General features: G+C 46.0%; 1 protein-coding gene across 1 annotated transcript in view; it reads right to left on the reverse strand.

The window, feature by feature from the left end:
- Positions 1-23,837, reverse strand: part of RGMA (repulsive guidance molecule BMP co-receptor a) — a 36,911-nt gene extending 13,074 nt beyond the window's left edge. Inside the window, exons 1-2 of the mRNA XM_040414207.1 lie at positions 23,717-23,837; positions 4,583-4,698 (exon numbers count right to left, since the gene is read on the reverse strand). Coding sequence (XP_040270141.1) covers positions 4,583-4,698; positions 23,717-23,730 — 130 coding nt within the window. The 5' untranslated portion in view covers positions 23,731-23,837. The remainder of the gene's footprint in view (positions 1-4,582; positions 4,699-23,716) is intronic.
- Positions 23,838-26,878: the final 3,041 nt, after the last annotated feature.

The raw sequence follows: 26,878 nt of genomic DNA on the forward strand, positions 1-26,878 counted from the left end.
AAATAAAAATCAGGGCTGTTGGCCAGGTGTTCGAATCCAACCAAGGACAACATTTGTATGGAGTTTGTATGTTCTTCCCATGTTTGCTTGTGTTTCCTCCAGTTTCCTCCGACATGCCCAGAAGTACTGATAGGTTAAACTGCCTTTCTAGAATTTTGGCCCCAGTGTGCATGTTTGAGATAAAGAGTTAAGACTGAAACGTGTGGTGACCACTAGGGATCGACCGATTATCGGAAGTACCGATATTATGGATTTTGCACATTATCAGTATCAGCATCTAACCTTGCCGATAATGCATATAAAGCGAATACTAGTATGCATCGGGTGTGCGATACTCACCCTCCCTGGTCTTCTTTGATGGGGCCCACGCTGCACTGTCCTGACCCCGTACAGCGTCAGGACGTAGTGCACGCACGATGACCTGACGCTGCACGCTGTCAGGTGACAGTGCAGGGTGGGCCGGAGAACACAGGGGAGCAAGACGCCGGACCCGGAGATGAAGAGTCGTCGCGGTGCAGGAGAGGGGAGGAGTTTTATTTTATTTTATTCATCTGAGGTCTAATAGGGGTTAAATAAAGTCTGATCTGAGGTCTGATAGGGGTTAATTAAAGTCAGTGAGAAGGGGGGGGGGGGGTAATGGTGTGGAAATTGGCATTTGGCACTAGTATATTATAAATTGACCACCAACTAAGGGCTTTATTAATTTAATTTATAATATACTAGTGCCAAATGCAAATTTCCACCACCTCAGTGACTACCAACTAATATAATAAATTATCGGCTATCGGCCTGAAAGTTCACCGCTAATAGGTATCGGCTCGAAAAAAAATAAATCTATAATCGGTCGATCCCTAGTGACAACCTTTGTAAAGTGTTTTGGAATATGTTGGTGCTATGTTAGCATCAAGAGATGAAAGATAGGTGGATGGGATCGCAACGGAAATACAGAAATGGCAAAATAGTGATGCATCTACCCCGTGGGTCTAAATCTAGAATAGATTTTCAAGGGGAACTAAACTTCTGTAACACAAAGGGGCAAAAAGCGGCGGTCCAAATGCTGTGCCCCTTCAGCTGTCCTCTAAGAGCCGAGCATGCGGAGTACAGACCCATATACTTACTTATCTGTACACCACATGCTTGGACAGCCGAGCAGAGACGAAGAATACCGACGAGACGCAGTGCTCAGAGAGGCGCTTCTGCAGATAAATGACAATTCTGTGTAGAAGACCAATATATAATATATATATATATATATATATATATATATATATATATATATATATATATATATATATAAGACAGCCAACTGTATAGTCCTGAAAAAGGTGGGACAAAGAGCTTGACATCAGGACGGATCATGGCCTGAAGGATGGGGGAGAGGTGTTGAGGGATACAGCTCTGAAGCGACTTCATTATGCAAGTAGCCAGTATTATGTCATGTAATAATATGAACATAAAAGAGCAGATATGCCCATAACTTAAACCACATGGTAGAACCAGCAGCCATGTATTGCCTATTAATTAAATATGATCTCACATATACATGACATGATGTCACCCCCCTGCGACTGCAGGGGTGTAATGAGGCACACCATCTGTACGGCTGAGGGCAACAGAGCAGTTACAATTCACTGAAATGATTGCCTGTTAATAGGACCAATTATTTGACCAGGTGTATACACAGCCCCGCGTGTTAACACAGGAAGCTAATCTAGTATGGGTTCACAGGTGCTGGAACTCATCAAGCCGCCACCAATTAACCATCTCGCTAAATGCAGCCATTTGTTGAAAGGAAGTTTGCAGCACACTGACCACAACACATCCCCCCCATTGTCCCCCCCCACGCAAACTCTTAGTAAATCTATTCAGCCTGTGTCGGTCTATGGCTTCCCTTCCTTACAAAAAGGACTCCCCTAAAATAAAAAGCCACAAACAAATATACGGTAAACCCTTTTAGTATATTTTTCATAGTAGTGGTCCCCAACCTGTGACATCTCCCATTGTAGTTTAGCAATGGTCATTCAGCTTTTCCAAAAGGATAGATTTAAAGGGGTTAGCCGACTATTGGATCAGTCATCAGTAACTGATTGATAGGGGCCCCACACCTGGGACCACCACCAATCAGTTGTTTGAGAACGCCTGGTGCTCTTGTGAGCAATGACCAATGGTCGTGACGTCACTGGCCTAGGGTCAGCAGCGAGAAGGCAGCGGAGCTCACAGGAGCACCAGGTCTTCTCAAATGGCTGATCGGTGGGGATACCATTTGTCGGACCCCCACCGATCAGATGCTAATGACCTATTCAGAGGATAGTTTATCAGTTAAAGGGGGTTATCCAACTTGTCCTAAAAAAACCACATTGGAAGCAATTTACTAACGTTTTTATGGCAGTTTTTGACATAAAAAAAAAAAGGTTACAAGACCCCTTTTCACAACTTTTTTACCGTTAGTGCAACAATATTTTGTCGCACGGGCATTTAACGCCATCCTCGTCAACTTGGGAATGGCAGGGGGCGTGAAAGGAGCTGGTGACATTGTCCCTGACATATTTACTAACATTTACGCCTGGAAACAGCCATAAGCATTGACTAAATACTACGAGCCCAGACTGCCTCGTCATAAATTAGACATCCTTCGGCAGCACAGAGGGGAAATCAAACATTGGCGTAAAACATCGGTCATTGTAAATTACTGTGGTCACTTTTTGCTGAAATTTTAACTATATCGGGGGACAAAGCAGCAGTTTTGCAAAAATTGTGCAAAAAATAAAAAAAGCTGCTATAATCCCTACGCTTAATACATCTTTACACAGGGAGTGCATGGCTGTATTGTGAGTGACCACTAAAGCAATACCTGCATTAGTAATACTGACAGACAACCCAGACCTGATTGATCTGTCCTTGCTATGTAAATTTACTTAACGCCCTAATCTCCAATTCTGAAACCTGGCCTAACAGTGATTTAAAACCAGATTGCTGGGTGCTGGAAGGTCACATTATACCTTTCTATTGCGCCTACAGGAGAGTAACAACCCCCATCAGGGACTATCCTAGTAATGGAAATGTAGATGTGCACACAGCATCAGGTGTTAGCATTTTATTGCCCTGCACAGCCGCATACAAATATCAAGCTGATCTTTCAACTTTGTTCCATGAGGAACAGATAGGAATCTGACAAGAGTGGGATTTATAGGCAACGTCTAAATTTCACACTCATGACGCTTTACACAACTTGCTCCCAAGAGCTTGCAATCTGAACAATGTCCGTATAAAGCACAAGAATTGCCAATAAATCATGTTTAACAAACTATGCACAAAATAATACAAAATGTAACCAAATACACAAAGCAGAAAGTAAGCGGCCTGGAGACACATGGCCTGCAAAGAAAATATTTTCACATCTGCGCTTCATCTGTGGATACAAGAGACACTGCTATTCCAGGAGGAGGGGTAGTTCACCCTTACACCCCCCCCCCCCCAAAATATTTAATGTGAACCTTTCTATAGGACAAAGGGGATTCATCAAACTATCTGCCAAATCTTCACCTAGAGCTAATGGCTCAGGCCTGAGGTGTGCGCCTACTTCATTTACTGGGTCGGGATCAGCGAAGATACGGACCAGATAAAACGTATAGAGACTCGGAATAAGAAGGCACTTTGACATAGTCCTGGATCAGACCCAGTATGCTATGAAACTAGGCAGATTTGGCAATCCGGACTCTATAAAAAGCTCCAACCGGTTGTCACCCAGCTTTCCCAGAACCAGATGAACAGAACGTCTCCAGGGTCCTGTTTGATCCCAGTCAAAGCAGTTGTCATTTCCACTATACTGGAGAGCTATAAAATAATAAAGCTGTAGAGTCATTTCATTACAGACTTGACGGCCTGCCATAAATGAACAATGACTTCTCCTACCCATAGAAAGTAGCAATGTCCACCGCAGAAGAGAAACTTCTCTTAAAGGGCCGGAATCTGCAGAACATGGCGATTACTGGGCCAGGTAACTAGAAACACTTACACCTACTGGATACAATATACAGAGCGCCTTGGAAAGAATACCATTATTTAAGGATTTACCAGGACTACATTTCCAGGTGAATAAAAACCTTAAGTCTGCAGAAACTCGAGCCTCTGCAAGGAACAAAACCCCCAGTGTGGAGCCTGCCCTCCCCCCCCCCCCCCCCAACAAAAACAAGGTTGGCAGGAATTTGCAGGCAGGGATCAAGCCAGCAAAACACTAGGATTCATTGGAAACAGATGCCTATCCTGGGTCTCATTCTATAGATCCTGGGGAAGCAGGAATAAGGGAGACCCCACCGCTCCCCCGATCCCAGCCATGCAGTGACAAGTTATCGGAGGGGTAAATGAGGAACATCTGAGGGCTGCAGCAATTCAGAAAGGATTAGTTACCCGTTACTGAACCAGGAGCCCAGAAAACTATTCAAGACTTTAATTTTCTAATAGGTTATTAAAAAGTAGAACTATAAGGGCAGCACAATGCGCACACCCATGTGGCTCCCATCCAGGGGCCCCTCTCAGGGAGACATTTCAGACACAGTAATAAGACAGACAGGGATTTCCTTACCTGTGTGGAATGTGCACAAGAAGATGGTGAGGATTTTGAAGAGTCCCAGGGCTTTGGGTCCTGCCCCTCTCCCCATACCCATCCATCCAGCTCGGGCTTTAACCACAACCCTCGCCCTGGACAAACAGTCAAGAAAAGAGAAGAGAGAGAATAGATCACACTCCAGCAGACATCAGCACACTGCAATGAAGGCTCCCACACTCCCTGCGCACTCCCCTCCCTCCACAATCAGGGCTGCTCCCTGCCAATGAGGGCAGCAGCTCCCCTTTCCTTCCCACCCCCAGCAAGGAGGAGGCAGCGGCAGAGATTCCTCCTCCTCCTCCTCCTCACACATCCAGCAACACTAAGCACACACTATACCCATGACATGTCCTCGTCACCACATGTCACCCTGGTGTAACCAACTGACGGAACAGGGCATAGGGAGGTGGTTTTACATAGGACTGCAGGTAAAACCCAATGCACCAGATCCTAGTTAGCAGTACATTCAATGCAGCCCAGTGTCCTACAGAGTTTCAAATGGGGTTCTCCAGAACTAGAAAAAAGATGGCTGCTTTCTTCCAAACACAGCGCCACCCCTGTCCACAGGTTGTGTGGGGTATTACAGTTCAGCCCCATTCACTTCAAAGGAGCAAAACTGCAATACCCATGGACAGGTGTGTAGCTGTTTTTGGAATAAAACAGCCATTTTTAAATTTACGCAGAACTTATTCACATAAAGAAGTCAGCCATCGCTTTGCATTTGTCAGATACAAGTCCAAAACTCCTCTGTGAGCCCACTCCTTGTCCACATGTGTATTCAGTATACAGGGTAATGTGCCTATTGCAGTCTATATGAAGGCAGTCTCAAGGATAATAAGTATAGATTCTTTCAATTTCATAGGGATCACACAACAAATACAGCTCTGCTACATCTGGCTTTCTTCATTAAGAACACCATGTCCACTCCTTGGTGTGTTAGTTTTACCGCACATTGTTTGATGAGATAACCGTTCCTCTTTTCCATCTGCAAAGTGTTCTTGTCCCAGGTTACAGCCGAGTGATGTCATATGTCTGCTTTCTCCATTAATATCCTGGAGATTTCACACTCTTCCCTCTGGCCACAAATACAAAGAAGATATGGCCACGGATGTGATGCAGGATTGTGGTCATATTCTTCAGGCATTCTCCATACGAGGGAAGGTGCCCCCGGTAACACATCTAATACACTGATCAAAGGTGCTTTCACACTTGCGGCAGAGGATTCCGGCAGGCAGATCCGGCAATCCGGTCGCAAACGGATGCATTTGTCAGACGGATCCGGATCCGTCTGACAAATGCATTGCAATACCGGATCCTTCTCTCCGGTGTCGTCCTATTATTTCCCCCAAATCACGTTCCGTGGCTCCATTCAAGTCAATGGGTCCGCAAAAATACGGACCTATGTACTCCGTATGTCTTCCGTATCCGTTCCATTTTTGCGGAACCATCTATTGAAAATTTTAGGCCCAGCCCATTTTTTTTCTATGTAATTACTGTATACTGTATATGCCATTCTGAAAAACGGAACGGAACCGGAAACACTACTAAAAAAAAAAAACAACGGAAATACGGATCCGGGAAAAACCGGCCTGCAAAATACTGATAAAGACATACGGTTGTGTGAATGAGCCCTTAGTCAGAGCAGTTTGGGAACCAGTGTTGGGGGTGAGCGCTATAGGCATGGCTGCAGTAGGATTTGGGAGGATTAAGTGGGCTGATGAGATAGCTAAAGTGGGAACTGACTGCCCCGCAGGCCTGGGATATGACTTGGTGGTACAGTCCTGGTCTAGACTGGAGTTGTTGGAGTGGACAGTGGGGAGTCACATAGAGGAAAAGTGGCAGGGCCCTGGAGGGCCAGTTTGAGGAGAGGACCTGATGTCTGGTCTGGTTTGGCCCATAGTATGAGTGTCTACTGAACGTCAGTATGTGGAACTGATACAGAAAGACCAGACCCTTGAGATGCAGGACACACTGACATAATGACAGAACTATGACAGACTGGACGGAACCCATGAGATGCAGGGACCTTGTGAGTGGGGGGGACACATGGCGGGCGCTGGCAGCTTGAAATGGGAGCGTATGGAGTAATATGGCCTAGGTGAGACAAATGCCTGACGGAGAGAGTTTTAAAACTGTTTAGCATTCCATTCATTTGTTTGTTTGGTGTATTTAAGAAATTTCACAACTTTGAAGCTTCCAAGATTATATGACAGTACATTGTATGGCCACTAAATTTTTAAATTGTCAAATGGCAAAATGAAATAGTCCCTATCTGAATATGTAGATACCTAACTTTGATACCCAGGGGGTGGACTGGCCATAGACCCTACTGGGAAATTTCCTAATGGCCAATGGGCCACCCAAGTCCTTCTCATGGCTATCGGCCGGGTAGATAACGACCTGATGCTCTCAGCATTAATGATCAGTGAGACATCCCTCTGGCCAGCAGCTCAGTGTGAAAAATGGAGAGGTTATTAAAATTCAGGGGGTCATATCACAGGCCGGCATTTTACTCTGGTCATTGATTGCTGCGCTGCTGGAGGATGTACCCAATTTATAACGAGGTGTGTGCATCCTCCGGCAGTCTGTGGGCCTAGATAGAAATCTTCTGCAGTCCCTGACTAAGGCCCCCTGCACACGAACGTGTGCTTCCCGTGGCCGTATTGCGGACCACATTTGCGGATCCGCAATACACGGGTGCCGTTGCGTGGCATTCCGCATCACGGATGCGGACTCATTCACTTGAATGGGTCCGCAAATCCGGAGATGCGGAATGGTGCGGAACTAAAGCACGGAACGGAACCCTACGGAAGCACTACGGAGTTTCGTCCCGTACTTCCGTTCCGCAAAAAGATAAAACATGTCCTATCTTTTTGCGGAATGGCCGGATCGCGGACCCATTCAAGTGAATGGGCCCGCGATCCGCTGCGGCTGCCCCACGGACTGTGTTTGTGCATTGTGGGCCGCAGCACGACCACGGGGCGCACGCGTTCGTGTGCAGGGGGCCTAAAGTGGATTTCAAATGTCATCTATGCCTTGAATCAGTGACGAGAAGGCAGTAAAAACGACTGTGTGACCAAATTTTGTCTCATGGGTATTTAAAAAGTAGCAAAATGGGGTCTTGCGATTTCTGTATGCCAAAAACTAGCGTAAACCATCCTGATAAATGATCCCCTGATTTTTCTTATCTGCACCAATTAGGAGTATTTGTCCTGGTCCTACATCAAATTCAAAATGGTACATAAAAAATAAAATAATTTCCTGAAGGCGAAGTGACTGGTAACTGACCTACTATCTACAGAGTGAGCATCAATGGTAACAAATCGGCTGGTTGTGAATAAGTTACAGGCCCGAGGCCAAACCAGGACAGACAACCAGACAACATGTCCTCTCTATTTTTTCTGTGAGATGCTGTGTTGTATGGAGACCTTGTAGGGATTTCAAATACACCGATGTCCCCACATATATACACACAACCATCACTATTTAGCCAGTTAGGCCTCTTGCTCATGAACGTAAGGGCTCTGTGCCCGTGCTGCGGACCGCATACGGCAGTTCCTACGATACACGGGTCACCAGCCGCATGCATTCTGCATCACGGATGCGGACCTCCGCAAATCTGGAGATGTGGTGCGGAACGGAAGCACGGAACGGAACCCCACGGAAGCAATACGGAGTGCTTTCGTGGGGTTCCGTTCCATGCTTCTGTTGCGCAAAAAAATAGAACTTGTTCTATCTTTTTGCGGAACGGACAGACCATGGTCCCCATTCAAGTGAATGGGTCCGCGATCCGCATGCGGCTGCCCCACAGTCGGTGCTAGTGAATTGCGGACCGCAGCAATGAGCCCTTACGTTCGTGGGCAAGAGGCTTTAGGATGTAGAAATTGTTGTATTTGGTGACTATATAGCATACATAGAACACTTTTTGTGCATTCGAGGGTAGGTTTTCATTAAAGGGAACCTGTCACCGGGATTTTGTGTATAGAGCTGAGGACATGGGCTGCTAGATAGCCGCTAGCACATCCGCAATACCCAGTCCCCGTAGCTCTGTGTGCTTTTATTGTGTCAAAAAAACAATTGCATCCGTGGCGTGTCCGTTTTTCACTGAAGACAAAAAATATGTATAACGTCCGTGTGCATTCCAAATTTTGTGGAACGGAACAGCTTGGCCATAATAAAACAGTCCTATCCTTGTCCGTTAAGAGGACAATAATAGGACATAATTTTTTTTGCAGAACGGACATAAGGACAGAATGCACACAGAGTAATTTCAGTTTTATATGCTGTCCCATTTAAGTGAATGGTTCTGCATATGGGCAGCAAAAAAAAACGGAACGGACATGGACTTGGTTGCTATGACGCCGTGCGCTTCGTGCCGCCGCTGCTGTACAGTAATATACTCGTATAGAGCAGCAGTCAGCAACCTTCGGCACTCCAGATGTGTTGAAACTACGACTCCCAGCATGCTCCATTCACTTTTATGGGAGTCCTGAAAATAGCTAAGCAAGTGTGCATGCTGGGAGTCGTAGTTCCACCACAGCTGGAGTGCCGAAGGTTGCTGATCCCCGGTATAGATAATACGAGTGTATTACTGTACAGCAGCGGGCGCACGGCGTCATAGCAACCAATGACGCCGTGCGCTCCTGCACTCAGCAGGAATCCAGGCCGGTATCTCATGGTCCGTGTTCCACGGACGTGTGCATGATGCTTAAAAGTGGCCCCATGTTGTAGGCGGATCCAAACTGACAGAAGGCGGTGCAACCCAAGCCACAAGTAGGCAGAGACAACAAAAGTAGGCGGGGCCAGCAATACTGCAGTGCAGCACAAAATACCGCCTCAGCAAAACCAAACACCACAGTGCAGCATAAAATACTGTCCTATCACCATACAGAGGACAGTGATACAGTGGAATTCAGGGCAGACCTGCGGCTGCTGGCCAGGGGCATAAGTACCTGATGTTTTAGAATTAATACTGAGAGCATCAGATCATTATGTACGCCATGAGGAAGGTTTGGGTGCCCCCCTAAATTAGTGACAGTGGAGACGAAAGGAGAGCACTGCACCTGTTTGCCCACACATTGAGAAGGGAGAGACGCTCTCCTTCCTTCTCTCCTGCCACAGACGTGTGACCACTGATCAGAACATGGCTAGTGCCGGGTAATGTGCACGCTATGGGGGAGATTTATCAAACTGGTATAAAGTAGAACTGGCTTAGTTTCCCACAGCAACCAATCAGATTCCATCTTTCATTTTCCAAAGGAGCAGTGAAAAATGAAAAGTGGAATCTGATTGGTTGCTATGGGCAACTAAGCCAGTTCTACTTTACACCAGTTTGATAAATCTCCCCCTATGTTCTCTCAGTTGGACCTGCTACTAAGCTTACCACTGAGATATTGACAGTGTCAGTATTGAAACGAAAAGAGCATCAAAGTATTGAAATAATAATATTGATATTTCAATGCATCGTGCAATCCCTAGTCCAGGGATCAGCAACCTCCGGCACTCCAGTTGTTCAGAAACTACAACTCCCAGAATACTTTATTCACTTCTGTGGGAGTTAGAAGAACAGCCGAGCATGTTTGGATGCTGGGAGTTGTAGTTTCACAGCAGCTGGAGTGTGAAAGGTTGCTGATCCCTGCCCTAGTCTATACAGATACGGATCCGGAAAAAACGGCCCTCAAAACACTGAAAAAGCCATACGGTCGTGTGAAAGAGGTCATATGGAGATATCACAAGGTGCTTTGAGAGTCAAAGTAGATGGTAAGATCTGTGTTGGGTAACTGGGCATGCTCTACACCTTGATAATCAACCATTTCTAAGTGTTGGCATTCCTAGTTGGTTAAGATCTCAGATCATCATATCTCCACTCACAAACACCGTTTCTTATTTCGGAGGTGTGCTTAGTTAGCTGTTAGGTTGCCCCAACATGGGTGCACTGGCAACAACACCAGAAAGTACTTTAAGGATGATTGCAGTTCTTCAAGTAACTTCCTTTCTAACAGTTCTTGGCGATCATAAGTTTTGTACACCCTGCAATATTCCTACAGGGCCCCTTGGAAATGTACGGGTTAACGAGGAGAAGTGTCAAATCAAGGTAAGATGAATAATTTTGACCAGGCTTTTGTCATAAACATTTACAAATATGTTATACAGAGAGCTGATAAAAGCAAGTCCATGGTAAGGAAAGATAAGCACCATGTCATCCCATTCCATTAACAAGTACGTGAGTGATTAATCAGACACAGGAGCTTTCACTCGGCGGCAATCGGAATGTGTCTTAGAATCAAATTCATGTACAACATTTGGCATGATTGTTAGATGAGGGCTATGGGTAATGTCATCTGGGAAATTGAGTCATTACTTGACTCTTCCACATATAAGAAGAGCATATGTCTTCACAGATACCAGAAGATGTCAGATTTGCCCATATATAGTGCCTACAAAGGCGTAGGTGCAGGGTTAGGGGTCGTACATGAACTTCCATGCCGAAATGGTCTCTGAGTAGCTATAAAAGTATTCACTCCGCTTGGCCTTCCTGGAAATTCAAAATGGAATCTCATAATGATGGAATCCAGACACCTTTCATTCATTCATTCTTGCTTCAAATTCCTACATGTATATAGCTATATCTCTTTCTAGACAATCGAGAAGGAAATTGTGGGGGCATTACAATACCATATGTATCTCTGTGGCTATATGTGAAGAACTATTTACTATGCAGAGGAGCAAGGGGTTAACAAGAGCTAATTGCAAATCATCCTGGGAGATGCAGGTGCTAGATTGTTTCATGTGAGCTGCTGCCCACCCACAGAAAGAGATGTAAGTCCCCAATGTAAGTACGAGCATAAAAACAGTTCATAAATGGTGGGATGACCCCTTTCAAAGAGATATTCTAGACTTAAAAGCATCTGAGGAAGTGAAGGAAACATTCTACCTCCATGGTAACTACTTTATCAACAGGAACCTCCAGAAAATATTGCAATCCATCAGTAAATAAAAAAAATTCCCATCAACCAAGAAGACTTTGTCTTAAGACATGGATGTCTTCATCCAAATGGACAGGTAAAGCGAAGGATTTTTTTTAGCATGTCTTGACTCATATGAACAGGAACATAAAGTAGTCTCTAGATTATGTCATGGGTGGAACTTTTCCTCAACTCCTATTCTTCACGGCTTTATCACTTCCCCCACTGAGCACACCGGGTCAGAGGAAGGTGTAGGCAAGTCCTGCTCTGTGTAAAATTAAACAAATCTCCAAGAAGACAAATTAGTGTGTATGCACATACCCCTCAGTGCCTGCGCTCAACCTCTTGTAAAAACATAAAGCGGAAAATAAGTGAGATGAGCCACCTGGAAGTTTGACGGGATCTATCTTCTCATAAAATGTAGGTGAGGTTTACGAGGCTTGTAAAATGCATTGAATTCTAGGTGCATTAGAAGCAGGGGAAAAAATTGTCTCAATTTCTAGAGAAAAAGGCAGGAGCTACAGAGGAACAGGGCTACAAATGAGTTTTGATTGTCTGGTTTTACAAGACTCCATTTAGCTGCCCGATTTACAAATTACAAATTGTAAGACTTAAGCGCTCTAGATTAGAGCTCCCACACACTAATAAATATCATTTCTGTGGTTTATGTTACTGGTTTCTCTTATGCAATGCAATACTATAGGAGAGCCTCTCTTTTGAGGGCATTCCAAGAACTTGTGATCATACAGATATATAAGTGTATAAAATTAAAAAAAAGCTAAAATAAAAATTGAGGAGAAATGATATGACATGGGGATTTAGATTAGGACTGAGCCACAATGAGAAGTCTGATTTTACATCTATGACTTCTTAAACTAAAGTGACTGGATAACCTTATTGAGAAATTGTGGGAAATCTTTCCATAAATAATCCTTGTAATGCTGCAGGAACCACAAAGAATCAAATAGGATTTAAATGTGTTTTAACCATTGGTGGTTGAGGGGATTAAACGCCTCTGAGATTTGCCCACACTGCCAAATCCCTAGGCAATGGACTATTTTTGAAAAGGCGGAGGGGAAGTTACGATGTTCTGGTTGGTTGCGCTATTGACAGGTTTGGGCAATGAAGTTATCCAAACAATGTAAATACTGTCTAAACGGCAACTTTACTTACCCTACAAGCAACAACATAAAGGTGGTGCACGTCTACAGCAGCCTAGCCCCGTCTTACAGGCTTCCATCACGAAGGTAGTGAGTCAACTTTAGGAAGCGCCAAGTGGAAAAAGTCATATATGTCCAGCGTACAGGCTCATGCACACGAACGTATTTTCATTTCGTGTCCATTCTGGGGGTTTTTTGCGGACCGTATGCGGAACCATTCATTTCAAGGGGTCCGCAAAAAAAAAGGAAGTTACTCCATGTGCATTCCATTTCCGTATGTCCGTATTTCCGTTCCACAAAAAAATAGAACATGTCCTATTATTGTCCGTATTACGGACAAGGAAAGTACTGTTCTATTAGGGGCCAGCTGTTCCATTCCGCAAAATACGGAATACACATCAACGTCATCCGTATTTTTTGCGGATCCGCTTTTTGCGGACGTAAAATACATACAGTCATGTGCATGAGGCCTTAGGTGACAATAATGAAACAAAAAACTGAAAAACTGACCCGTTAAAAACGGCCCGCAAAACACAGAAAAAGCCATACGGTCGTGTGAACGAACCCCTAAACCAAATATTGCTTTACTTTGACACAGATTTCGACGCCAGAATTGTGGCAGATTTTTGACGCAAAACAGCGCATCTTAGCCTCTCCCCTCTACTGTGAAGCCCCACTGCATTTTCACTAAGCCCCACCCCCTTGTCGAGCATGTCGGGAAAAAAAATTGCGCCGTTTTTTAGGCAGATTTTTGGTGCAGACCCATCAGTGAATCTATTTCTATACATGTACATCTACGGCACCATTGTCTCTCTTCAATAGACAGCGCGGTCTAATACATTGATAGGCTGGTCTGCTATCCTGCCAGGTTATAAATGAGCGATTGTCTTTGAGCCGCTAGCTTGATCTGAAACCGCAACTCAAAGTACAATTAACACGGCAAGTCTGCTCAGACCTATTATATCCACCGCATGTATAAAATAATTGCAGGCTAAAGTGGATTTAATTGCTCCATAAAAGCAGAGCCGGCGGAGCTGTCACATTGTGGATGACACTTTGCCACTTCAGTTTCCTATACTAGTTTGATCTTCTCTTTGCCGAGCGGCCCAGAAACAGACTCATATAGTTTTATGGACCTGAGTGTGTGTGATCTAGTTACAAGTCAGTGATACTGAAGATAAGGTGGACTTTCAACCGTCCTGAACACGGTAATAATTGTTACACCCAACAACATTCACACACGGAAACACGAAGGGCACATAAATCATAGAATGGGGGATAAATGGTCGGGATTTTTTTCTCTGGATAATCATTAAGCACTAATCGCGGACGTAATATGGCCGTGTGTTATGGTCTGTTAGGGTACTTTCACATCCGTCATGGATCTGCAAAAACGCTTCCGTTACCATAACACAACCGCATGCATCCGTCATGAACAGATCCGGTAGTATTATGTCTTCTATAGCCATGACGGATCCGTTTTCTATTGTGTCAGAGAAAATCTGTCTTGCTCCACACCGCATTGCGGACAGAATAAAACACTGCAGGCAGCGTTGTGGTGTCCGCCTCCGGAGCGGAATGGGGACTGAACAGAGGCAAACTGATGCATTCTGAGCCGATCCTTCGACATTCAGAATGCATTAGGGCAAAACTGATCCGTGTTGGACCGCTTGTGAGAGCCCTGAACGGATCTCACAAACGGAAAGCCAAAACGCCAGTGTGAAAGTAGCCTTACAGCCGCAATACCGAGACCACTAGGGACAGGTTCGCAATGGCGTTATTGAATTCCGTTATAGGTTCCGTTATAACAGAGTTATAACGGAATATAACGGAATTGTAGGACGGAATGCAAAAGAGGCATTCCGTTTTGCTTTTTCCTAATATGCACACGGCCGGTGCCCGTGTATTGTAGATCTGCCGTATGCGGGCCACGGGGGGGTGCTGGCACTGTATTACGCTATGTTTTTTTCTGCATGGAAAAACTTGTGTGCAATCCACAACCTGTGCAGGTAGCCTGAAGGTGCCGTCACACGTGGCAAACAAATCCGCCAGAAAATACGCAGGTGCGGATTTTTACAAATGTGTGGATATTTGAAGACATTCGGCTTTAGCAAATCGGCAAGACATTATTATTTAGGCAGCAAAATGGAACACAGAGCTGGGATTGACGCTTTTCAACCCCATAGGATAACATGGGGGATGTGGTGTATTTTCGGGCGGATTTTTGACGCCACACGTGAAGGCACCCTTAGACTTCTGCCGAACTGGACTCAGACACCCATAGGGTTCTATGGTGATTCAGGTTCAGTTCATTAGGCGTACCGGGGGTCCGGATTCTCTATAATGGCCATGTGAAAGCCACCTATAGACGTAAATATACCTCCAGATCTTGCATTTACATCTCCTCATTACTTGTATAGCGCCATCCTATTGCACAGGGTAGTGTAGTGTCCCACTAGGTAAATGTGGGCACTACACAAGGGTCAATTGGGCCATGTTGTTCTCCACCTCCTGTGCAACAGGGCCATTGTATTTTATATGTCCTTTTAATGTATATTTTCATGTTATTTAATGTTATCTCCAGTTTACCAGGCCTGTAGGGGTGTAGTTCCTCCTCCCAGACAGTAGAGGGAGCTAGGGGGCCCCTAGTATATATAGCCAGGTCTAGACCAGAGAGGGAGTTCAGTCAGAGTTGTGGAATCCTGAAGTCAGTGTGCACCCTAGGCAGAGGGTAGCTGGGATCCAGCCTCTGATATGCAGCTAGACAGTCCAGGCTTCTAGTTGCTACCAGGAGAAGAGCCTAACTCCTGAGAGAAACCAAGTTCCCATAGAAGAGCAGAGCCAGTATTCCAGCCAGACAAGAGAGCTGAAGGGCAGAAGGATTTATTTGAAAGCAAGGACATATACCTGAGGAAGTTTCCCTAACCAAGGATAAAGCCAATAGGGCGTAGGGGCCTTGGGATAAAGACAGACAGGATTCTGAGGAAAAGTGCAGCCTGATCTGTAAGTGTGTTAACCCTCTGAGTATCTTGCAAGAACATTGTGCCTGCCATTTGTATAAGCCTGCTTGTGACTGCTGCTGACATATGGAACTGAACAAAAGACTGTAAATAGTTGATTGTTTCCAGTAAAAGGAAGTTTTGGTTCACCACAACATTGTGTTCCTCAATTATTCCTATTATAAATCGGTGTGCCACCGTTACCGGCACTGGCGTCACGAACTTAAAGGGATCTTGCCACCAGCACATTAAACCTGCAACACCCAGGGCACCTCACCTACCACCTGGCCTGGTCCCTATATACAAAGAGTGCCCCAGAGGACTTCTGTGCCAGCCTCTCCATCACTGCTGTACGCCTGCCCAGGGTCTTCCTATAAACTGTGAGTAACCAAGAGCAACCCTCGATTGCCTAAGTAACCGTGACCTCACTATCGCAATACCCTGCAGGGCTGCGTACTGCAGTAGTACCCACAATGCAGTTGCCTCTCCCTCTGATTACCCATTCGCCAGCACACATCATATACTCCCATACCCCAACGCATATTTTTGGAGTTTGGAAAGAAAAGTTCAGAGCCCAGAAGAGGAGCTGGTTTTTCAGGTTCATGGACATTTTGCTTCTTCCAGAAACTGCACCCGGTGTTTTTTCCATGATCACAGAATATTGTAGAACTATGCTGTACCTTGAATCAAACTCCAGGGTTTGGCAGACGGCAGTGGTCAGCCCTGCCAGAACTGTGGAGATCACACCCTTATATGTGCATGAAACATATCTCCAACACTATCACCATGCAGGAGATGGAAGCAGGACAGAGCGGCTGCTCCTGGCTCCCAGCGAGCGCCGAGGTTACGCTAGATGGAGCCGTGGTTGTGCAGCCTGAAACCACCAGATGCTTAATGTATCTACTGGGTCCTCAGCTCCAAATTTAACCCCTTACAAAGGACCATAACACGTAAATGATGACTGTAATAAAAGGGCGGCGTATTATGACAGCTGCTAACGTCCCTCAGATGTAGGTGAAGGTTTTTGGAGGTACCAGAGATACACAATATACAATTGTGGTCATGGGGGTGGCTCAATCAACACTACAGATCCTATCTGGACACCAAATGAAAGGGGTTTGACATCTGAATCAAATGTTGCCCTACGACAGTAATTAGGACAGATACACCTTTCTGTGAACGTTGGCCCAGTTCTACGTTTTTCTATGAAGGAGTAAGGGAAGGTTCACATCTCCGCTAATGGTAATCCGGTAGTCTGCTCCGGCATGACGGTGTGAAATCAATAAAGATCATGTAAAATGCATCCAGAAGCAATTCTCGACGTCTGTAAAGTGATTACCGTTTATTAGTGATCTGGGTTTGCTATTGTAATTGTGCAAAAAACTGCAAAAAAACACAATACAGAAGGCTACAAATATTGTCAGCAGCTTGCCCGGCCAGCTCCTCAAATGAGTTTAAGGCAAAACCTTGTCGATAGCTATTAACGGCAACGGTGGGAAAAGGTCTACCCTTCTGCCGAGACGTCTGTCTGGTTTGGAAACACCTTTTCCATACAGGCTGGATACCGGTTCCTTCACATGCGACAGATTTCACTACTGCGACTGAAAATCAATTCTATTCATCTGAATGAGGCTTACAGAACTCCACCTGATTTCCATTTCTACTGAATGGAACTGATTTTCAGTTGCAGAAAATTGTGCAACAAAATCTACCACGCGTGAAGGAACTCTTAGGCTGAGTTCACACGAACGTGACGAATATGTTGAGAATGCGTCCCGGGTGTACTGCTCCGTTTGAAGGGTCTCACAAGCGGCCCCGAACGCATCCGTACTGCCCCAATGCATTCTGAGTGGACGCGGATCCGCTCAGAATGCATCAGTCTGGCAGCATTCAGGTGTCCGCCTGGCTGTGCGGAGGCAAACGGATCCGTCCAGACTTACAATGTAAGTCAATGGGGACGGATCCGTTTGAAGTTGACACTATATGGCTCAATTTTCAAACGGATCCGTCCCCCATTGACTTTCAATGTAAAGTCTGGACGGATCCGTCTGAACTACTTTCACACTTAGAATTTTTTCTAAGCTATAATGCAGACGGATCCGTTCTGAACGGATCCAAACGTCTGCATTATAGGAGCGGATCCGTCTGAGCAGACATCAGACGGACCCGCTCTGAACGGTAGTGTGAAAGTAGCCTTAAGGACCTGTGGTGACGTCAGATCACATGGTCCAATCACATGGTCCAATCACCATGTGATTGGACCATGTGATCTGACGTCACCACAGGTCCTTTAGCCAGCAGCTCATGATTAAAGAAGTAAGAAGAGACCGGCAGCTACGCGATCAAGAGGAGAAGGTGAGTTAATTTTTATTTTGTTTTTAACCCTCAATTGACCACCTACTAAGCATTCTGTATTAAAGAATGCTATTATTTTCCCTTATAACCATGTTATAAGGGAAAATAATACAGTGAATAGACTGTCACCTAACAACCGTGCGTGAAAATCGCACCGCATCCGCACTTGATTGCGGATGCTTGCGATTTTAACTCACCCCTATTCACTTCTATGGGGCCTGCGTTGCGTGAAAAACGCACAATATAGAGCATGCTGCGATTTTCACGCAACGCATAAGTGATGCGTGAAAATCACCGCTCATGTGCACAGCCCCATAGAAGTGAATGGGTCCGGATTCAGTGCGGGTGCAATGCGTTCACCTCACGCATTGCACCCGCGCGGAAATCTCGCCCCTGTGAACTCAGCCTTATTCTCCAGATACGCCCATGAGCCTCCAGAGCTGCAATCTGTGCTGTTAAAAGCAGGTGTTGAGTGTTGGACCCCCTGAGTCAGCTCAGCATGACATGATAGAATCTATAAAAAAGAAGAGTTTAATCAGAAAACACCTTGAGACATCAGTTGTCTTCCTGACACTCATGAGGGTGAGACTTCTCACCACCTGTGATGATGGTGAGACTGACACACCAGGGATGGTCTGATCCCTACCTTTTCTACAGAGAAGAAGGATCATATCATTTGCTTTGCCTCCTCAATGTCAGAAACCCTCTTTGGTTACGCGGTCCCGGACGAAATCCTGCACCATGTATGACCATCTAAAGTACTGTAAGCCCCACCAGGCGTTCCCGGTCTTTGGCTGGCAAGGCATTCTGTGAAGTCTAATAAAAGCTGAAGAGTTGCGGATTGTCCTTCTGTGCTGCTGACAGAAGACATCAGATGTGCCAGGCATTCTTAGAAAGCTTATGAATTACGGTAATGTAAAACATGTGCTGCTCAACAAATTTATACTCGCCGGATGTGTCACTTAACGGCAAGTAAATATAAAGACTGAGACATGTGCAGAAGACACCATAAATAGAGTCCTACTATTAGATAACGGTCATTGATTCTCCTGGGAGTTCCTCGCCCTATGGCAGGGGTGGCCAACCTGTGGCTCTTGAGCCACATGCGGCTCTTTGCTTCTTCAAGTGCAGCTCTAGCTGTGAAGCCAGGAAGCAGTCGACGGCTCACTCTCCACCCCGTGCTCAGATCTCTTTTCCTGATCGGACACTGTTACTACTTTGCAGCTCCAGCTCACTCTCCAATATGTCCTGATGCACACAGTGAGAGAACAGAGTACGTGGAGATACGCACTAGGACCTGACATTGTGCTCATCAAGTCACAGCGGAGAGTGTGTCAGACCTGCAGAATAGCAGGTGCCCGAGCAGGAGCCCAGTGCCTGATCAGGAGAGGAGGAGAGGGAAGAGTTTTTTTCTTTAATCATAGAACTGAGCATGGGGGGGTCTGATCTTAGCATGGGGCGGGTCCTGATCTGGGAAATGGGGGTCTGATCTTAGCATGGGGGGGTCCTGATCTGATCATGGGGGGGTCCTGATCTGGGAAATGGGTGTCTGATCTGAGCATGGGCGGGTCCTGATCTGAGCATGGGGGGGTCCTGATCTGAGCATGGGGGTCTGATCTGAGCATGAGTGGGAAGATCTGAGCATGAGGGTGCAGATCTGAGCATGGGGGTCTTGTTTGAGCATGGGTTGGTCAGGTCTGAGCATGGGGGTCCGATCTGAGATGGGGGGGGATCTAAGCATGGGGGGTAGATCTGAGCTCTGAGGGTCTGACACTGGGAGTATGATTTGTGTTGTCTGAGCCGAGCATTGGGGGTCTGTTTTGGAGGTTTGATGAGATTTGGGGATCTTATTGTAGGTCAGATGAGGATTGGGGATCTGATTTAGGAGTCTGATCTGAGGTCTGATGAAAAATATATTTTTTCTTTTTTTCTCTGCCAATTAAAAATGTAATGAGACATCATATAGTACATGACAAGCTAGAACCAGCCCTGTACCTCACATGGAACCTAAGATCTCCCCATTCATTGCTCCAATTGTTCTGCTGCGAGATGGGGGGGGGGGGGGGGGGGTTGGTGTCCTTTTCAGGGGGCGTGTCCTGTAGCTGTTTCCCTGTAACCGCCACAGCTTCTAACACAGGGACCAGCAACCTTCAGCAGTCCAGCTTCTGTGAAACTGCAACTCCCAGCATGCACACGTACTTGGTTGTTCTTGTAACTCCCATAGAAGTGAAAGGAAAATTCTGGGAGTTGTAGTTTGAGAACAGCTGGAGTGCTGGAGGTTGCTGATCCCTGTTCTAACTGAAGATATGGTTGGCGGCAGTTGAAGAATTAAAATGAGCGCGTGCGACCACCTCAATGAGGGAGACGGAGAAATAAGGAAAAGAACAAACAGCAGGTGGCGCTGTACAGATACGTTTTATTGAATAACTCGGTGGCTATACTAAATGTTTAGTAACATGCAATTACAAAAATATTCAGATCCAGGTGCTGGTTTGAAAAATGTAGAATATTTTTCAAGGCACAACCCCTTTAAGGGCTTTTTATGAACCTCCCACACTTGCAAGCGATTGCCTTGTACCCTCCTAAGGCTCCATTCACACGTCCGCAAAATGGGTCAGCATCCGTTCCGCAATTTTGCGGAACGGGTGCGGACCCATTTATTCTCTATGGGGTCGGAATGGATGCGGACAGCACACAGTGTGCTGTCCGCATTTGCGGTGCGCGGCCCCGATCTTTGGGTCCGCAGCTCCGCAAAAAGATAGAGCTCGTCCTATTCTTGTCTGCAGCTTGCGGACAAGAATAGGCATTTCCATGGGGGTGCCGGGCTGGTGTGTTGCGGACCCGCAATTTGCGGGTCCGCAACACACCACGGACGTGTGAATGGAGCCTAAAGGACATACATTAAGTGATCGCCTTTACTAGAAGGCTAATCTTTAGAGTGCAGCTGACACCTGGACACTGTGTAGGCTGTCACTTTGTGGGTTAATCAATATCCGTGCAAATACGCCCCAGCCGTCATGTAGACAGCAATGACATTGCTGCGGGCTGTCAATGGCACCTTGTGTATTGATTAGCTGCGTCCTGAAGAGCCCTGAGAATGAAGAAGGCTTTGCTATGTTTTCTGGGGGTGGCACGTTCATATTCCTAATGTTTCCTCTTGCGTTCTTACTTTGCCTAGAGCCCTGGAAGATAGATTCTACATTTTGCTAGTGATCAGTGAGCACAGTAGTGAACATGCTCCACTGTTCGGGTCACACTGATTATGACCAGCAGGTGGCGCTGTGAACCCTAAACCTGCTTCTGAAAGACAGTGAAATCTCTAAGATGTTGCCCTATCATCCACGCAGCGTGCACGCTTCTGCTGAATTGTGGATGTCGTGCAGCCTGGATATTCCCAGACAGGGGATTCATTAAGCATGCAGAATCGAATGAATCCAATGACACCACCTGCTGCTCCGCCACCTTTTCTGGGGAAAAATAAAAGTGACAAATCTCTCTAATATTCCGCAATCTAGATCAGAATATATTCTCAGACGTCCTCTTACTCCGGAGGTTTCAGGGGGTAAAACAATAGGAAATAGGAACGGGAACAGAGGAAAGTCCTCCCACGGTGCAGTTTTCATGCGGTAATTAAATTACCGTAGACATGTTGATCAAGATGAATGGAGCTGGCGGCTTTATCGTGATACATGAGTGCGTTCACTGTCTGACAGATTCACGGTAAAACGGTTTCATTATTTTATCCTCCTGTAGGCAAGAGGCTTACGTAAAGCCCCAACCAATTGATATGATATATAGACGGCATCCGACAGCGCCCAGGATGATGCGAGACCCGTCAGTCACTATACAGACACCACACTGGGGACATCTATAGGGATATACGTATAGAACGAGTCATGACGTCCTTCAGAATCCCCCCGCGAGGGTTTATTGCCATCTCAGGAGACTGGGCAGAGCCATAGGGAATATGACAACTCTTGTAAATGAATACTAAAGGCGTTTATCAGATAGATGGCTGCGCTGAAGAGACAGCAGATATATATAAGAAAGGGTTAAACTGGCCAGAGACGTAGAGAGAATCGCACCAATGGTAATGGTGGACTGGGCAAGAACTTCAATGTAATAAAGCAAATGTCCCCCAGGAAAACCTTTGATTGTAAAATAATCTCTACGTGTATGATGGCGTCAGAGGAAAGATCTGTCCGGTATCTGGTTACCTGGGAGGGAGGTCTATGTCCACCCTGAGCTATGGGATAGAAGAAGATAGGTCCATGGAGAACGGGGTGCACAGAAACAGCACATAGATTATATAGAGGATTATCCAGTACATAGATTATATAGAGGATTATCCAGAACATAGATTATATAGAGGATTATCCAGAACATAGATTATATAGAGGATTATCCAGAACATAGATTATATAGAGAATTATACAGTACATAGATTATATAGAGGATTATACAGTACATAGATTATATAGAGGATTATCCAGAACATAGATTATATAGAGAATTATACAGTACATAGATTATATAGAGGATTATCCAGAACATAGATTATATAGAGGATTATCCAGAACATAGATTATATAGAGGATTATCCAGAACATAGATTATATAGAGGATTATCCAGTACATAGATTATATAGAGGATTATCCAGAACATAGATTATATAGAGGATTATCCAGAACATAGATTATATAGAGGATTATCCAGAACATAGATTATATAGAGGATTATCCAGAACATAGATTATATAGAGGATTATCCAGTACATAGATTATATAGAGGATTATCCAGTACATAGATTATATAGAGAATTATCCAGAACATAGATTATATAGAGGATTATCCAGTACATAGATTATATAGAGGATTATCCAGAACATAGATTATATACAGGATTATCCAGTACATAGATTATATAGAGGATTATCCAGAGCATAGATTATATAGAGAATTATACAGTACATAGATTATATAGAGGATTATACAGTACATAGATTATATAGAGAATTATACAGTACATAGATTATATACAGGATTATCCAGCACATAGATAGATAGAATAAATCGATGGATAGATTTGAAATAGAAATAGATGATAGATAATAGACAGATAGATATGAGATATTAGATACATAGATGAATTCTGGATTACAAAATCAGTAAAATGAGCTCTAGACACCTGACAGGCTATATACACATGTCTGCTGTATACTTACTGCATGCTTCATCTCATTGGTATATGCACACAAAGTTGTAGCAGAGCTGAATTTGTTATGTGATTTTACAATGCGCTCCCAGTGAGTGATAGCTGTACATATAATAATAATGGCATTATGGTAGGCTGCCATCTACCTCCACAGCCGGGGGCATGCCATAGACTGTGGGTACCTGTGCCACGCTCCTTCCATGCCCTGCAGACTCGGTCTATGGGGGAGCTAGGATCAGAACTCTGCATGTACTGGAATACCCGCAGGGCAGATAACCTCGTGCAAGTGAAGGGTTAAATGTACATCCAACTGCCCCCTTCCCTGCCAGTCCATGGTAAGTCACACTGGGCTATGCCCAGACCTCTCAGCATTGAGAAGCTACGAAGAAGCGGGATGAAGCGTCCGTGTGCCACTCACCTTGTCGGCTTCATGAGCCTGCCCAAGCCGTGGGGTCACCCTGCCATAGGATGTATCCAGCGCTCATATGGGGGGCACGGCGCGCACACAGCCGTCTGCCGGGCACTGACTGACTGCTGCCGCCACTCCCTCAGCTCCTCCTCCTGCAGTCGGGCACTGGAGGGATGAGCCGGGCCAACGCAGGGGAAGTTGGGCTGAGTTTGTCAAATGCAAATGGACTGAGTTTAAAAGATGCAACAGGGTTGTTTATAGGCAGCAGAGGTGAGCCTGTCCTATGCAGCGGTCAGGGGAATGATGCAGCAGTGCTGAGCCTGTCCTATGCAGCGGTCAGGGGAATGATGCAGCAGTGCTGAGCCTGTCCTATGCAGCGGTCAGGGGAATAATGCAGCAGTGCTGAGCCTGTCCTATGCAGCGGTCAGGGGAATGATGCAGCAGTGCTGAGCCTGTCCTATGCAGCGGTCAGGGGAATGATGCAGCAGTGCTGAGCCTGTCCTATGCAGCGGTCAGGGGAATGATGCAGCAGTGCTGAGCCTGTCCTATGCAGCGGTCAGGGGAATGATGCAGCAGAGGTGAGCCTGTCCTATGCAGCGGTCAGGGGAATGATGCAGCAGTGCTGAGCCTGTCCTATGCAGCGGTCAGGGGAATGATGCAGCAGAGGTGAGCCTGTCCTATGCAGCGGTCAGGGGAATGATGCAGCAGAGGTGAGCCTGTCCTATGCAGCGGTCAGGGGAATGATGCAGCAGTGCTGAGCCTGTCCTATGCAGCGGTCAGGGGAATGATGCAGCAGAGGTGAGCCTGTCCTATGCAGCGGTCAGGGGAATGATGCAGCAGTGCTGAGCCTGTCCTATGCAGCGGTCAGGGGAATGATGCAGCAGTGCTGAGCCTGTCCTGTGCAGCGGTTAGGGGAATGATGCAGCAGTGCTGAGCCTGTCCTATGCAGCGGTCAGGGGAATGATGCAGCAGAGGTGAGCCTGTCCTATGCAGCGGTCAGGGGAATGATGCAGCAGTGCTGAGCCTGTCCTATGCAGCGGTCAGGGGAATGATGCAGCAGAGGTGAGCCTGTCCTATGCAGTGGTCAGGGGAATGATGCAGCAGTGCTGAGCCTGTCCTATGCAGCGGTCAGGGGAATGATGCAGCAGTGCTGAGCCTGTCCTATGCAGCGGTCAGGGGAATGATGCAGCAGAGGTGAGCCTGTCCTATGCAGCGGTCAGGGGAATGATGCAGCAGAGGTGAGCCTGTCCTATGCAGCGGTCAGGGGAATGATGCAGCAGAGGTGAGCCTGTCCTATGCAGTGGTCAGGGGAATGATGCAGCAGTGCTGAGCCTGTCCTATGCAGCGGTCAGGGGAATGATGCAGCAGTGCTGAGCCTGTCCTATGCAGCGGTCAGGGGAATGATGCAGCAGTGCTGAGCCTGTCCTATGCAGTGGTCAGGGGACTGGTTTTGACGGACTGGAACCACGGATCACGGACGCGGATGACAAACGGTGCATTAGCCTAGTTTTCAAGGACCCATTGAAAGTCAATGGGTCCGCAGAAAATCACGAAAAACGGAACAACGGACACGGAATAAAACAACGGTCGTGTGCATGAGGCCTTAGAGAGTGAAAACTTCAGGATTTTAGGATTTTTTTTCGATATAGATTGTGACATGAAAAATGATCATCAGAAGCAATTCTTATAAAAAATGTGTGTAAAACGTAAGTGTAATTTCAGGTGACTTTTCAGAATAAGCCTCCTATGTGTACACGAGGAAGGACTCCATGTCTGACCACTGGCTGCCCCTGAACCCAGGCAGGTTTCTGCAGGTAGCTCAACTCCGAGCCTCTACTGAGTGAAACGCACACCGGTATATGTTCTTATATATGTCCTAGTGAATGAGTTTCTATAGTTTGGTTGTCCTGAGAATCCTTACTTTTTTCAAACTCAAGTACCCATGTGAATAAAGAAAATGCCCACTATGGGGGTCATTTACACTGGTGTCTCTTTCCCCCCTGTGCTCAGGCCTGGTCATCAGTCCATGCATCTGGAGTAAAACTACTACAGCTCCTGACTGGAGTAGTTTTCACTCCACCTTTATGCCTGTTTCAAGGTGTAAAAGATAGTAAATGTATCCGGCTCAATGTCCTGGCCTGGCCCCGCTGCATCCCCCTTACGCTCACAAGTGGCGAGCACGGTTCAAAAACACCTGTGTGACAAAATATTGTTGCACAGGCATTTTAAAAGTCGCAAAATGAGGTCTTTCCACTTTTTTATGCCAAAAAATGGCATAGCAGTGTAAGGGTAGCGTTTTTCTTTTCCGGCATAGAGTTCCGTCACAGGGGCTCTATACCGGAAAATAACTGATCAGGTATATCCCCATGCATTCTGAATGGAGAGTAATCCGTTCAGGATGCATCAGGATGTCTTCAGTTCAGTCTTTTTGACTGATCAGGCAAAAGATAAAACCGCAGCATGTTACGGTTTTATCTCCGGCGAAAAAAACTGAAGACTTGCCTGAATGCCGGATTCGGCATTTTTCCCCATAGGAATGTATTAGTGCCAGATCCGGCATTCAAAATACCGGAATGCCGGATCCGGCCTTCCGGCCTGCACATGCGCAGATCACTAAAAATTTGAAAAAAGATACAAGACGGATCCGTCTGTCCGCATGACAAGCAAAGAGACGGATCCGTCTGTCCGCATGACAAGCGTAGAGATGGATTCGTTCTTGCAATGCATTTGCGAGACGGATCCGCATCCGGATGCATCTCATAAATGCTTTCAGTCACATCCAGATCGGCGGATTCGGCAGGCAGTTCAGACGACGGAACTGCTTGCCGGATCACACTGCCGCAAGTGTGAAAGTAGTCTAAGTAAATGACCCCCAATGTGTGCCTTTATTCACCCTAGGCCTCACTGATATTTTCTCCATACATTTAGTGAAATAGATGGCCCAGGACTGCTGAGCGGTGTCAATGGGAGGAGAAGACACTGCAGCTACAGGGCAAGAGCTGTGTGATAAACTGCACATGCACCATCCCACTGCACAGGGAGAGGAGCGAACTGCTACACCAAAATATAGAGGAGGTGTGTATGTGCAGTACCCAAGTGCAGGGAGTTTCTGCAAATGATTTATTATTTAATGTTATGCCATGTCTTGCATATGATTGCGTTATGTGTTAT

The sequence above is a fragment of the Bufo bufo genome, chromosome 1 (assembly GCF_905171765.1).
Source record: "Bufo bufo chromosome 1, aBufBuf1.1, whole genome shotgun sequence".
NCBI classification, from domain to species: domain Eukaryota; kingdom Metazoa; phylum Chordata; class Amphibia; order Anura; family Bufonidae; genus Bufo; species Bufo bufo.